The sequence below is a fragment of the Mytilus galloprovincialis genome, chromosome 2 (assembly GCF_965363235.1).
Source record: "Mytilus galloprovincialis chromosome 2, xbMytGall1.hap1.1, whole genome shotgun sequence".
Lineage (NCBI taxonomy): Eukaryota > Metazoa > Mollusca > Bivalvia > Mytilida > Mytilidae > Mytilus > Mytilus galloprovincialis.
In genome coordinates, this window is record NC_134839.1 from 88,401,486 (window position 1) to 88,418,255 (window position 16,770).

General features: G+C 32.5%; 1 protein-coding gene across 3 annotated transcripts in view; it reads left to right on the forward strand.

Moving 5' to 3' along the window:
• The first annotated feature begins 11,528 nt into the window (after positions 1 to 11,528).
• LOC143064761 (stimulated by retinoic acid gene 6 protein-like) overlaps positions 11,529 to 16,770 on the forward strand; it is a 35,137-nt gene continuing 29,895 nt past the window's right edge. The window contains exons 1-4 of one of the 3 annotated variants that reach the window (XM_076237835.1): positions 11,529 to 11,682; positions 13,684 to 13,701; positions 14,756 to 14,831; positions 16,356 to 16,423. In XM_076237835.1, the coding sequence (XP_076093950.1) occupies positions 13,700 to 13,701; positions 14,756 to 14,831; positions 16,356 to 16,423 (146 nt within the window). In that variant the 5' untranslated portion in view covers positions 11,529 to 11,682; positions 13,684 to 13,699. Of the gene's footprint in view, positions 11,683 to 13,683; positions 13,702 to 14,755; positions 14,927 to 16,355; positions 16,424 to 16,770 lie in introns of those variants that run through there. The other 2 variants (XM_076237837.1, XM_076237836.1) reach the window with 2 other exon arrangements.

Consider the following 16,770-nt stretch of genomic DNA (forward strand, 5'->3'; position numbering starts at 1 on the left):
TCTCATTTCCACTCTCGCCTCTGTAACTATTCTATCCGTTTTTCCCTCACTTTCAGACATTCTAACAGGGGAACTTTCAAAATTATTTTCAGGTAGCGTTTCTTCATCGTCTTCCCTATTGTCTAGATGGGGCTTGAACGAAATTACATCCGAATCGTCACTATTTTACAAAATAACAGCCTAATACAACCAAGCTGTATCAATTCCAACTTTCAACTCCACTCTAGTATTAAATCGCACCGCTGCCACCAAATTGTAACGCCGCCTCCATGGTGCTAGAGTTGGCCATCAGAGAACACAGGGTCACAAGGAAAAGGGGATTTAAAGGATCTATAAAGTGTAAAAGAGGGACAAAAGATACCAAAGGGACAGTCAAACTCATAAATCTAAAACAAACTGACAACGCCATGGCTAAAAATGAAAAAGACAAACAGAAAAACAATAGTACACATGACACAACATAGAAAACTAAAGAATAAACAACACGAACCCCACCAAAAACTAGGGGTGATCTCAGGTGCTCCGGAAGGGTAAGCAGATCCTGCTCCACATGTGGCACCCGTCGTGTTGCTTAAGTGATTACAAATCCGGTAAATAGTCTAATTCGGTAGGTCATATTCATGAAAAGGAAGGGGATTGTAGTTACGACGTAAGGAACATATCCGATATCATTTGTGAAACGGTTATTCCATAACGGTCAACCAACTCGTGATGGCGTCCGTAAAATTTACAAAGAGATGATTTCAACTTCACCATTTGGAACTTTTGGTTTAATAGCTTCCTTGTGAGCAGTAACCCTCTATCAAGAAAATCATGATAGGAAATGCAAGCACGGGAATATCGTATCAATTGGGAGATATATACCCCGTATGCAGGTGCTGCTGGAATGTTGCTACTTAGAAATGGAAACTTCACAATTGGAAAGCTGAAATCATCTCTTTTGTCGTAAAGTTTTGTTTTCAACCGACCCTCATTGTCAATTTCTAGATGTAAGTCAAGATATGACTTAACTGTATCTGTAGTATCCTTTATCTCCAATTCGATGGGATAGATGCGTTCCACATAGTCACCAAATTTTGAATTGTTTAGCAAAAGAACGTCATCTATACAGCGGAAATTAGAGTTAAAGGATATTGCTAACTTCTTATCTTTCTTCCTAAGAAGTTCCTGCAAGAAGTCAGCCTCATAATAATAAAGAAACAAGTCGGCAAGTAGAGGGGTACAGTTTGTTCCCATTGGGATGCCGACAGTCTGTTGAAAAACACGTCCTCCGAACGTTACAAATATGTTGTCAATCAAGAAATCAAGCATCTTGATAATATCGGTTTCAGAGAATTTTTTGTTTGAATCAGAGTGATTCTTTACAAAGTATGATTTATCCCTCCCTAAGACAAGATACTTGTATCTACGTTGGCCATTCTTTTTTATGAAGCAAAGTAATACCAACTCTTTCAATTTGTCTTTTAGTTTGGAATGTGGAATATTTGTATAAAGCGTAGAAAAGTCAAATGTTTTAATACTGTTACAAGATGAAAGAGAGTTAGATTGTATGTACTCTAAAAGATCTTTGGAATTTTTAAGTATCCACATCTGATTCACGCCACCTAGAATAGGCAGTTTCACAATAACTTTGAAGCCCGTCTTTGATTGCTGATAAAATAGATGTTAATAATTTAGAAAGAGGTTTCGTGGAGCACTTAGAAGACCCAGCAATATACCGTTGTTTGTAAGGACACTTATGTAGTTTAGGTATCCAATACAGTGATGGAAGATCCAGTTCTTCATCTTTGGTTGAAATACCAAAGAAACAAAGAACAGACCTATGATTATCCAGGATTTCCTCTTTGGTAAGTGTCGTGAGGGTATATGTTGAGTTTCCAAGTGAATTGTCTATACCTAATTCGTTTATCAAGCAATTAATGTAGTGACTTTTACAGACAAAAACGATGTTATTTGGGGCTTTGTCTGCGGGGACAACAACATATTTATCATGGAGGTCGGATAAGTGTTTAGCAACATTTGGGTCTTTAAAGATTGACGTAGCATGGGCATTGATGGACCCATTCAGTTTCTTGATTCTGATTTGTATTAACGACCTCACTGCCTTAATCCATTCGGATAGAGTGTCTACGTCTTCCTTTTCACGTTTAGCCCATTGCCTGGCATAATCCTCGAGTCCATCAAAATTTTAAAGTTGTATTTCCAATTGATGGATTTAGGCTCACGATATTTCGGACCTTTCGATAACACATTTCGTAGAGAAGTGTTATTAACAATGTTAAGGTCACCGGTAATAACGTGGCCAGCAGGATTATATATGAATTGGGAACTAGCACAAGTGCAATCAGGAGGTTTAGACTTGAAGTCGTCAATATCGAGATTCTGCAAAACGCGTTTGTAATTGAAAATTTTAGTTGCAATAGGTTTGGTATAGGTATAAGAAATTATTGGTACAGACTGGTCTTTGAAATAAGGAGGTATTTTCGATTGAACTAATTTATGATGAAGGATATTGCCTATGTTGACGCCATCGAGACCTTTGTTGGCAAAGGAAAGATTTAGAAAAGATCTTTTCTCTTTTTCATCTTTTCCAATGCGAACTGGCTTGAAAAGTCTGTGACTTGCAATATCCGAAATTATAGCTTGAAGTTTTTATTGGTTTGAATGAGGGTTTGAACCAGTGGATTCCAAACATAAATTGAACAGAGAATGAGGTTTTGTAAGGGGTAATGAATAAAGTTTCGTGCGAATGTGATGAATACCTAACGGCTTGTGTATGAATGACAGCAAGTCATTAATAGAGACATCATGCAGAGAAGGTGATATATAATGACGATGACCATGACTGCGTCTACGTCGAGGAGTCGAGTTGAAAATATTCATCACATTCACCGAGCTACACGAAGTCTAATCCAGTAGTCTTCTTTTTGTCTACGGAGAGTCGTTGAAAGATTAGGATTGTTAGAGCTATGGTATATCTTTTCGATAATGCGAACTGTCATAGAAACGATGGAATGATCAGGCTGATTGAAATGCTGGTATACAATGTCGTTAGCATTGAGGTTAATGTCTGATCTATGACCGCACATACGTTTGTTTAGCCTTCCTTTCGTTTCACCGACGTATACCAATCCGCAAAGGTTGCACTCTAATCCGTAGACGACATTTATCGATTTACAATTCAGATCATCGTAACTTCTGATAAAATATGACTTCTTCGTCAAATTGCTAGTGAATTCAGCATCTGTAATTAAAATAGCACATGTTTTGCAGCATTTGGTCTCACATTTTGAAATGCGACAGTGTTGTACTGTGTCATCAAAAACCAAAATGTCTTTAAGGAGAACTGAACATGGCTGTATATGTGTAATATTGCTAATGTCACTAGGACGATGATCTGAATGAGTCATGTTTGAGATATTTGTCATGTCTGGTGATGAGGGGACACCTGCCATATCAGACGACACCGTGTCCATGGTGACGTCTGTTTCGGACCTTTTTATACTGGGCGACGTCCGAGCCAGTTTCCTGTTTGATCTTCGTAAGTTCATGCAATTGTAGTTTTGCTACTGGGCGGATGATGTCCTCGGGGACAAAATGTCCACCAGCAGAGACATCAACCCAGTGGTAATAAAAGAGGGACGAAAGATACCAAAGGGACAGTCAAACTCATAAATCTAAAACAAACTGACAACGCCATGTAAGGTTCGACGTCCACTATTAACCGTCGCACCAAAACACGTTACAGAAAGGGAAAACGTATACTTGTATTTATATATAATTCTCAGTCATGAAATAAAATATCTGAATAAGATAAAGTTTCATATTTTATTAATATCAAAATAATCCACGCCGGAGAGAATGGGTCTTGCAGGATCCGTCACTGGTTTGGTCAGGTCACCGGTTAAGGTTGGTCTTACATAGACACACACAACTAGTACATGTTTAATTCAACAGTCAAGTAACAAGGTTGTCACTTATTTTGTATCTTTCTATAATCTCAATTAAAGGATAAAACACCCTTCTACATTATAGAACTAAGAAGACAACAAATTAGTATAACACATTCAATGACATATTAATCATGTCAAAACTTCCAACAGAACTCTTAATGTGCACCTTCATTAGCACTGTCACCGTCACCGGTATCCGTATTTAGCACCGTCAACGTCACCGTCACCCGTATTAAGCACCGTTACCGGCACCCGTGTATAACACCGTCATCGGCACCGACAATCTTAAATTAAAACAAAGTTAACTTTCAACGCTTGTCTGTATTTCTCAGACATATTCCAGCTTCTATTTAAGTTTGTCACTACCCATTCATTGTCAACCCAACACTCCGTCGATTCTGTTGTTGTTTTTGTATTTATACTTTCGACTGACTAATGGCAGATCTTGTTACAAATTGTTTACCAATCGTCAACCATGGATCACACAATGGAAATTCCCATTTTGTTGATATTGTTTGTAAACATGAATTGATCTTCATCAATAAAGATGAGTTTTGACTTTAAATTTATTAGTAGATCATTAGAAGAGTTTTATTTCAGTTTATAGTCAAATAAGGTAACTACCGCGAAAATATAGAATCAATACGTGAACTTAAACTTCTTAACAAACTAACATACACAAATCTGTCGTATCATGGAAACAACAGTCAAAATAACAAATTACAAGTCTTACATGACTTGCAACATAAGACATCTCACTAACATCTATCGTTTATCCTCAATAATTTCAAGAAAATAAACAGGCATAGGTTTACTATAAAAAGGGGGGATGCCGGCATTACAATACAATACAAATAAATAGGAGAACATATATATAAATAGGAGAGACAAAGAAACACATGACAATAGCTAACAAAAGGCTTCGTATTTAAAATTCAATAAGTGACAATACGAGTTTGTATTTTGTCGATCATTTAAAAAATATATCTATTTATAAGTAAGCAAATATCAAAACTGACCAAACTATCAAAAACGCTAAAAACAAGACATCAACCGACTCCTCGAAAAAAATCAGACATACATTTTGAACTAGCTTTTTGTAATTTGGATGTCTTACAGATTGGTAATTTGTGTCTGAAATGTTTTTTTGTGCTTTATATCAATATGATAGGTCAGTCCATTTTAACTGAGATTTATCGCTAATTTTGTGCTGTTACAACACTGTGTGATAATAAGGGTAGAGTTTATGCCCGCAAACATGCTTAAAGTCAGTTGCATTCTGTTAATGTCTGGCCCATGTTAGAAGCCTGTAATAATATGGTTATCGTTTGTTGCTGTATATGATATTTGTTTTTGTTTTCCCTTTGTTGTTTTGTAGATAAAACAGGCTGTTGGTTTTCTGATCTAAAATTATGATGATCCAAATAGAGATTGTCGCACGATAAAACAGTATTTGAAATCTGGAGAACTTTTGACAAGATATTGACATGATTTATTCACTTGTGATTACTTGTTATTGCACGCGACAACTTCTATTTTGGAGTATGTTGAAGTTTGAACTTAAATACCAATATTCAAATCGTCATTTAAGACTCTGTTTAGAAAATGTGACGTTTTCAAAGGTCAAATGTCTCACCCATCCTTGATTTATTTCCAAGGATTCATGGTGGTCTTTTTCAAAGATAAATATAGACAAAACAGACATATATTATTGATTTATAAGTACTTGGGGAAAGAAAAAGCTTGTTCGCAGTCTTGTTATCTGTGACATTGACCATGATTAGAAACATGAGAAATGCAGAAAAACGTAGACTGATAATAATGAATCGTTTCGATAAAAGTGATCGAAACGGTTGATAAAAAGGTTTTTTTTAAAGAAAAAATCCAAGCAGTTTTTTTATATGGTCGCTACGTTTGAAACGACTATAAAGGTCTTAATATCTGACACATATACAGATATTTTGTCCGATTGGATGAAATGTCATATGAAAGTAAAAAATACACTTATAATATAAAAGACCAATAAATACATTGGTTGTAAATGACTTGTTTATCTGTCACAATCTACCTTGCAATGTTTACGTCGTCTTGAACAATCTAGGTCAACCGTATTTTTTTTTAGAATTTATCCAATGCATTTGTTCAAAACATGTAAATTCCAAATAAAATTGAGAATGGAAATGGGGAATATGCCAAAGAGACAACAACCCTACCATAGAGCAGACAACAGCAGAAGGTCACCAACAGGTCTTCAATGCAACGAGAAATTCTCGCACCCCGAGGCGTCCTTCAGCTGGCCCCTTAACAAATATATACTGGTTCAGTGATAATGAACACCATACTAAACTCCAAATTGTACACAAGAAACTAAAAGTAAAAATGATACAAGACTAACAAAGGCCAGAGGCTCCTGACTTGGGACAGGCGCAAAAATGCGGCGGGGTTAAACATGTTTGTGAGATCTCAACCCTCCCCCTATACCTCTAGCCAATGCATAAAAGTAAACGCATAACAATGCGCACATTAAAATTCAGTTTAAGAGAAGTCCGAGTCTGATGTCAGAAGATGTAACCAAAGAAAATAAACAAAATGACAATAATACATAAATAACATCAGACTACTAGCAGTTAACTGACATGCCAGCTCCGGACCTCAATTAAACTGATTGAAAAATTATGTCTTCATCATATGAATATCAGGCACAATCCTCCCCGTGAGGGGTTTAGTATCATACTATCATAACATATATGAGAAGGACATTACCCGTGACATGCCAACAACTGGTTTATTAAGAATAAATGTGTTTAGTTCCGATGCAAAGACCCTATAAGTGAATCAATATTAACGCCTAAATATGCAATCTTTAATGACCTGACAACAGTATCGTAACTATATCCCTTCTTAATAAGTCTATTTAAAGGTTTTGTTATCTTCTGAGGTGAATACTGACATTTTTGTGCTTTATAAAGAATATTTCCATAAAATATTGGATGTGAAATACCTGAACGTATAAGAAGTCTGCGTGTTGAGCTATATTTACGAATGATGTCCTTATACCGATGATAAAATTTAGTAAATGTTTTGACTAGTTTGTGATATCGAAAACCCTGATGTAATAATTTTTCAGTAATACATAAATTTCTCTCGTTAAAATCTAAAACATTGTTACATACACGAGCGAATCGTACAAGTTGAGATATATAAACTACGTAAGATAGTGACAAGGGAACGTCACCATCTAAAAATGGATAATTAACGATAGGAAATGAGAAATCATCTCTTTTATCATAAGTTTTAGTATTAAGCTTTCCGTTAATGATATATATATCAAGATCGAGGAAAGGGCAGTGGTCATTGTTAGTATTAGCTTTATTTAAAGTAAGTTCAACAGGATAAATTTCTTTAGTATACATACTGAAGTCGTCATTATTGAGAGCTAAAATATCATCCAAATATCTAAAAGTATTATTTAATTTGTGTATCAGATGTTGTTTCGATGGGTCTTTGCTGATTTTTGTCATAAATTGTAACTCATAGCAATAAAAAAACAGGTCCGCAATAAGTGGTGCACAGTTAGTCCCCATTGGAATTCCGATAACCTGACGATATACGGAATCTCCAAAGCGAACAAAAATGTTATCTAGTAAAAATTCAAGAGCAGATGCAGTATCAAAGCATGTCCAATTGACATAGTTTTTTTGTTTATTGCTACTAAAAAATGACCTAAAAGAGTTTGAACATATATATTCACATTCTGACATTTTAAGTGCCCATTTAATTAGGTGTGTGAATTTTTTCTAAATGAGAATGTGAGGTAATGTGGTATATAAGGTAGAAAAATAAAAACTTTGAACAGATTCAAAATCACCAATATAAGCATGCAATTTATCAAGTTCTTCCAACGAGTTTTTGACACTCCAAAAGTAATTAATTCCACTATTTTCGAAGGCTTTATTTGAACAATTTATTATCAGGGTTTTGATTGTATCAAGTGTACTGGTAAGAAGAATAGACAATTTAGTAGTGGAACAATGGCTTGAAGACGAAATAAATCTATATTTGTATGGTGTTTTGTGTAGTTTCGGAAGTCAATACATAGTTGGGACTTTCATTGTTTTTGGTTCTGCTTGTAAAGCGGTAGCTAAAAGTTTATGTTTGTTACAGATGTCGTTTTCTGAAAATGGAGTCAGTTGGAATGTTGGTGAATTGGTGATCTCTTTTTGTAGAACCTCAATGTAAAATTTACGTCAAACAATAATAATATTATTAGCAGCTTTATCGGCCGGGACAAAAACAAATTCCTTGACTAGTTCTTTTAGTTTATGTTTGATACGAGAAATAGGTTTATTGTGGTTATTTTTAAGATTAAAATGTTCTTTAAAATGTTGAATACGTATATCAACAATGTTTATTACTGAATTATAAAAAGAGTCCAAAGATTTTTTGTCAGCTTTTTCCCGTTTTATCCATTTCAAACAGTAAGTACGGAGTGAGTCGTGGATGATATCACGACACTCATTCCAATTAATAGTTGAAGGGGGACGATATTTAGGTCCTTTACTGAGGAATGATTTCAACTCTCGGTCTTGAACGATGTTAAGATCTCCTGTTATAACATGGGAAATGGGTCCATAAATGTATTTGGAATTACTGCAATTACATGAAGTAGGTGTATTTTCACTGATATTAACATCTTTACACAATTGGCTATAATTAAACACAAATTTCCGGGTAGATTTCTTATAAATATAACAAATAAGAGGGAGCTCAGTATTATCAAAATATCCAGGAATTTGTTCTTTAACACAATGGTGGTTAAAAATACCAGCAATATTAACAAAATCAAAACCTTTATTGACATACTTTATTTTAATAAAATGTTTTTTTTTATGATCTTCAGGACGATCAATTACAATATGCCATTATAATTTGAACGATTTCATACTTAGGACTGCTATATAAAATTGTGTTGCAATCCTCTAAAATTTTATTTAACTTATTTATCGGTAATGAACAGAGCTTTGTTAACAAATAATGTCTGCCGTTGTTTTTTGAAATAGAAATTAGATCCGAAATATTGGTATGATTTGTCCGAAATTTTCTTTGATTGCGATTTTTTCTACGACCATGAGAGCGGCTTTTTCGAACAGTTTTAGAAACAATATCCAAAATGTTAACAGAATTGGTTCTTGATATTATGTCAATTCCCATGATATTATCATTGAGACCGAGAGGGTAGACTGTCTGTAATTTTTTAATCCAATTTATTTAATTCAATTATTTTCCGTGATCGTACAAACTTTGAATGAGATTCACCAGGCTGCTTATTTACTACTTCCAAAGGTTGAACTGCTAAATATTTGATAGGATGATTGTGCTTCTTTTAAAAAGGTGTTGATAAATGATACTTTTGAATTTATTGGGTCTTTTAAAACGGTACAGATGTTCTTGAGTGCGTTTCGATAAATACCGTCCAGTTTCACCTACGTACTGAATACCGCATCCCGGTTTGTTTCATGTGAGTAAATAAATAAGACTGTTTTTTTCAAGTTATATCAGTTTCAAATTTTAAAGAAAATGTGCGATTATTAAATGTGGACCTTACCGTATTGTTGGTGAAAAGACGGGGACATGTAAGTCATTTTTTGGCATGACACTTATCGATAGAAGGGTAACCACGATTTGTATTTGTATACGAAATATATTTATAAAATCAGAAAGCGGAAATATATAGTTCAACTTACACACAATATTAAGCTAAAATTGTTTTACTGTGTTAGTAAAGATTATTATTTTATACCTATATAAAATTGTAGTCAAACACGTTAGTTTTCGATATCTGCTTTTTTAGATATAGATATATTTTAAAAATGATCGATAAAATACAAAACTCGTATTGTCCTTTATTGAATTTGAAATATGAAACCTTTTGTTAGCTATTATTGACGTGTGTCTTGGTCTAATATGTTCTATTTATTAGACATGTTACGAAAAGGTCTATTCACGACGCTGAGGTTGACAAATTACACTTTAAATGTGGGGACTGTGTCAAAACACAAAAGAGATTACCTGTGTATACATTGTATATTATTTAAAAAAACTGCATTGATACTTTGAGAGGCAATTCCGCCGTATGGAAAGTATATTCAGAAACATTTTTACCATAAGAAATATAAGAAATAGATATCAATAAATTCCATAATATTTTTAAGAAACTCTAATGCAAAAAAAAGGGGGGGCGGTCATGTAAATGAAACGGAGACACGGGGTACATACGTCTGTAAATATTTCGGCGAGCCCTTGCAAAATGGATAGACCTTGCACATAATCTTAAGTATTATAATCTGCTTTATACCCGCTCGTGAATATATATGTAACGGTCATTTTCATATACTTATGAAAAGCACACAAGAAGTGTATGTATTTTGATCCAGTTGTTTGCCACCTAAATTTTTATCTGACGGAATCTCTTTTAAAACACATAAACATGATTTTTATACAATTTTAATTTGAAACATGTTGCATTCTAGTTTAGAATTTTTTTACTCCCGGTCACATAGCTTCGAAGGCATGTATTTTCTTCCTTTTTTTTCTAACTTTGTCTTAATCTAAACATTTTTAGCTCAATTTTTATTTTATTTATAAGGTGTTTGTGACTAAATGACTATTGGTTGCATAAAGTCCAGTTGCAAATATTTAATGCTTGTTCAGAACGATAAGAGGTTTGTGTAAAGTATGACTGACTACTCATCAGTTGAACATTCCCGCAGAGTTTCAAAAGCATTACATATTGACTTTGCATTTACACCTTAACACCACCTTATGCAGATAGTTTGTATTTTATAAATTCCTGGAAAGTTTTGTTGAAATTCGCCAACCGTTTCATAAGAAAATAACAATAGGAAAATTAACACCGATGACCGATGGGTCTTTTCTCTATTTAAGCTAACAATGCTAGGGGTTTCCTAAAAAAAATATTATGGCGTTTTTATAGATGTGTACCTATTACTACTCTACGGAGGTACCAGGGTTTTTTTTTCAGGGAGAAGGCGGGGTGCTAGGATAAGATTTGAAAAAGGCATCAACTAAGAGCTAAACCACGAGCAGAAAGAAGAAAATGTAAAAAAAATAATTTGCGTATATCAGAGTGGCGGGTATATATCGAACACGATATAAGGCGCTTCAATACTTCCAGGGTCATTGGAAGCTGATGGAGACACCCGAGAGAATAAATCATTCAGACTGTAGAGCTTTGTGTGGGATTAGTATAGCGATAGATTGAACTTTTTCAGGAACTGTAATACAACAATAAAACTATTATCTAATTGGCTTACTATGTATATAATATCAAACTAGAATCGAATGAACTTGTATAACTCTCAGCCACCCCCCTTTTTTTCTAGCCCACCCACTCTTGCACGCGTACACCTTTCATGTCGTATGATAGCTAACAATATCACAAAAGCAATTGCCATAATATTAGGATGTTACATAATGATGTGATTTGAATTAATCAAGACGCACATGATTTAATTTTTAACTATAATCAATGTTTTGACACCGTCCCCAAATTTAAAGTGTAATTTGTCAACCTCACCGTCGAGAATATACCATTTCGTAACATGTTTATTTGTACTGAATTGTAGTCCTGTAATTGTTTTGATTTCGGCGCCATTGATTAGTCGTTTATAGACGAGATGCGCTGGTGGTGTTCACAATTTTGATCCTGGTATGTATTATGAATTTATTTTATGTATTGTGTATTATTGACCATTCTTTGTATCCCTTTTTAAATTAGAACTGCGCTTTTTTTTACATTAAAAACTTCTACTAATAAAATCATATAAAAAAACATAAGTCGTTTAAACAAATTATAACCTCAGATTAATTTAAATTGATATATCCATGTATGATTATATGTTTGTATACATGTTGTTACTGTTTAATAAACCTCTGAATGCTGGCTGATATAATATACAATTGTTAATGAACTGAGTTGTAATTGTGGTGTTATATGGTACATCTTTGTTCAATATGCACTTTAAATAAAACATATCTATCTATATCTTATAATTGATTTTATCCAGTATAATTAAAACCCAATAAAAAAAATGTTGACGATAGAGAAGATAGACCTACATTTTAACTCAATGAATGAAAGATAAGCATAAGGAAGTGTAAATGACGAAGTGAATCTAATATCAAATAATTTGGTTCGACGATACGTTGCGTTCTCTCTGAAAATATGCAACACTACAGGCTGATTGCCAAATTAAGAGAAAACAATCAATTATTTATTTTACCAATGGCAGAATTCATGCTCTTAGAAAATGACACTAATTTCGATTTAATTCATTGATATCTAGTTGTGTGACAGATGTTTTGCATTTGTTTGACAATCAAAATCATTGAAAAAAACATAGAAAACCATTTTGAGTACTTATTGAATTAATATTTTCTTATTAGCGGTCTATATTGTTATTTTCTAGTATAATGATAATAAAGTCAAAAGAGTCAAAAGAGTTTCAATACTTGAATACTACGCTATATAAACACATTTTTTTCGGTCTCAAAAATAATTTTAGGTTTGATTCCTTATGATTATTATGAAACATAAAATACACAATAGAAAATATTTATTTGCACAAACCCATTTACATTATACTAATAGTGGTATTTATTTACGTGTCTGATGTAGATAGAAAGATTTATCTGTTCAAATATCAACATAAAACATTTCAAAAATAGTATAGTATTTAGACATATAAACATATTAAAATAATGAAATATACTAATCTTGATTGCCCAGGAAAGCCATACGGCATATTTAAAATGGGTCCATTTATGTAACATTTTCAAAATATTGAATTTGTCAGGTTAATAATGATTATGTTAAAATTATAATTGACAATGACATTGGCTTGAATACTGAAGCAAGTCAATAAAATAATAATTTACATTTTTTTTTTCATAGAGAACCTTTTGCATCAAATTTATAAGATTCAAGATTTGTGTTGCTCATTAAATCATTTGGCAACACGTTCTAGGACTTTTTGAATTATAATAAAAAAAAAATAAAGGTAGTTGCTCTTTTAAAGGTGGTATAAAAAAAAAAGTAGTGTTCTATAGATATTTTCTTATATAAAGACTCATAAAACTCTTTATTACACTTCTTATTGTATTAACAAAATACATAATGTGCAACATTCCACCAAGTATCACTGTTATATTTTTACTGAATAGTCAGTAAATCTTATTTTATACTCTATTTAGTCATTCTAATACATTTCTATTATTTTTTCTTATATTTTGTATAATCATAATATCGTTATACAAATACGATCATATAAAATTATAAATGTTACACACGTACTGTTATATTATTTGTTACGATATATTAAATGTGAGACAGCGTTATTTCTTGTTTAAAGTATTTTCTGTTACTTTATGCATTTTATACCCTGACAAGTATTCACTAGATCTTATTGAATAATAATTGCAATCTTTGATTAAAATTGCCTTGCATTTAATAAGAGCTTTTATGATAAAATGTGTTGAGTCTTAGTTTTTTGTCTCTGTTTTCTATATTGAAAAAGCAATACTATTCATTATATCAAGAACTACAGAAGTTGATCGTTAAATGATTCGAAAAAAAATTATAACACTACTGACTGACCCATTCTTACATGTCTATTTCACTATGATCATTTTATTTTCATTATTTCTTTAGTAAAAAAGAAACAGACATGTAAGTATATACAAGAAATATCACTGGCAGTCTTCATACTGTTTAACACTTAAAATGGTGCGTTTTACATTTAATTTTCACTGGCTAACGCATAAGTTTTCTTTTGAAATGTTTAAAAAAAGAACAAACCAAAAAGAAAGAAATTACAAAAAATTGAAACCGAAGAAAAACAGACGACCACATGGTTTAAAGAGAAAAAACGACGATATGATGAAAAGGCAATCCAGAAAAAAACTTCATTTATAACCAAAGATACAGAAATTCGACACCAACTCAAACCGGGATGAACCCAGGTGCTTTGACAAAATAAGACGTTTGACCCCAAAAAGTATTTTTGTAGTGCTCGTGGCCAGGTATACATCATGTTGTGCAACACTCGAAGCATAGAGGATGGAATTGCGATTAGGACAAGCAGAACATAACCGTTGTCCCAAACTTTTACTAATGAAATAATTGCTTTTAAAGAGAAAAAAAAACACAATACAATTGGACTTTTCCTGATGGCGGTACACCGATTGTCTCTATAAACTTACAAATTATTTGAACTGAAAAATATTTTTTCTAGTGTACATAGCTCATACCGAGTTAATCAATGGTTTAGTTCATAACCACATCAAGGTTTAAGACATGGTTATCAAAAACCTTGTTAATTCATTTTTAAGCCCGCAATGGGATGGCGATATGTCGTAGTTTTTAAATTAGGGATACATTAATAGCCTCGTACGATCAGGGGTGTATGAACAAATTTAATAAAATATTAAGGAAAAACAACAACATTTTCCTACTTCATTAAAAGGGTAGAGAACTATAGTATGCAGTTCTTGAAAATTCTTCCTTGATATAGGACCAAGCCTATAATATCTCTAACCATTTTCTTCATTGGTAACGTATTCTCAAATCTCATCTTTACAGTATTTGTGGTTCAAGTACTTTATAGAAATCACAAGACATTTTGTCCTAATGATAAAACGTAATGATGGAAAATTTATTTTTGAAATAAATCAAAGTCTCGAGATGTGTTTTAGTATGTTAATTAAGTAACTTTCTATTCAAGGTCTTCCAATAATTTTGATGAGGCCCCTTCCGTTGATGTAGTAACAGGATTAGAGTCCGGAGCAGTAGCCATAGCTGTAAGATAGTCCTGCATTACAAAACATTCGCAATATAAATGAATTCATGAGAATTATCTAATAATACAATAAATTTCTGTTCAGTGAGAATTGAGGTGAGAATTGAGGCCTAAAAATGTAAAAATCAAAAACTTGATAAAAAATACAAAAAAGAATATCTGAAAAATCTTCAAATACATAAGATGTGAAAAAAAAAATAACAACTTATATGTTGTTATTGTCTGTGAGACAATATATCTATAAAATTCCAACAAAATTAAATGACGATTGTCATACAAACATGATCAGAAATTAACAACATAACAATTATAGCATATTTATGAGGTAAATACAAGGATATATCGACCCAAAGAAGTGTATAGCCCTCGGTCTTCGTCTTCAGTCAATATACCATTTTCAGGTCAATATATCCTTGTATCAACCTCATACAAAGGCTGTAATTGTATAATATTGTAACAACTTCAAAGTGCACAGTACTATGATATACATTTTAATTTGTTACCTGACAGAATCACGTTATAAACATTTAACTGAGACAGTTATGGACGTGCTAGGAACTGATATACTTTTAAAATATTCATTATTTGAAATTGTTTAAATATTCTATTTCTGCTATAATAATCTGAGTCAAATGTCTTGACAAATCTATACTACTGTTTGAAAATTAAAGCAAGGTAAGATAAATAATTAAAAGTAGGCAAGCAAATTATATCTAAAACAAAAGGTTATTTTTAAATAAACAAACAACTCCAAAACTAACGTAAATTGTTTCGTGGGTTTTATTGGTGAACCAGTACAGTTTCTTTAGAAAATTGTATCATTTTTTTTTTAAATTCTAAAGAATGTATATGAATCTTTTGAAGATTCAAAAAGGTAAACACCTGTTTGAGGTTAGGATTAGATTTTATATAACGTGTCTTTTAGTCTTTTGTTTGTGTTTTGTTCTTTTTTTAGGGTTTTATTTTGTCATAATATGTCAGTCGTTTTCGAATATGAATTCCACTAAGTATTTTCTACTCCTATTTTAATTAATTTTGTGAACGCAGTAAATAAACTCATCATAGGTACCAGGAGTAAATTGTGTATATACGCCAGATGCGCGTTTCGTCTACAAACTACTCATCAGTGACGCTGGAATCCAAAAAAGCTAAAAAGGCCAAATAAAGTACGAAGTTGAAGAGCATTGAGAACCAAAATTTCTAAACGTTTTGCCAAATCTAGCAAAGGCTAAGCTAACAGTAGCCACTCATTTTGGTTATGTTTGTTATAAATTTCATTAGGTTTCAGTTTTAAGACAAGTGCTTCATCCTTTGAGATAACGAATAATCCATATTTGGATATTATCATAACAAACACATTTTTTTTTATCAATTTGGAGACTTTGATTCGTACCACTGTTTTGTGTTTTCTATAATTTGTGATGATGCATTTATAAAGACTAATAAAGAGGCAACTGTGCCTTTTAACTCCCGTTTAAGCATATCTAAAACAATACATATAACATGTCAGTCTTCATTTTTTCAGATTTTACTCTCAATTTTTCTGTCTTGCTTTGAAAAAAACAAACTAGGTGGTAGACCAGGTATTGTAATGTAAGTATCCTTACACTACTTTTCAATTGCATACATTATAGTTTTAATGTATCTTTAAAATAATAATTTTATTGACGATATTCAATTTTCATTTGAAAAGTTCCAAAAATGACTGTTATGACTGATCCATATATATAATATATATATATATACAGTAGTCACCATTTTTATGTTGACATAAAATATACACTCCTATTGCATGTAAATCTTTCTGTAAGTTTTCTTTGTCCTTTTGGTTGTCTTCTCGCCTTGATAGTATCTTATGCAATAGATTCTACATATACTCGTTCACTTTGTCTCATCAAGCTAAGGATTTACCTGCAATATTGATGCATTTATTGCGCCCA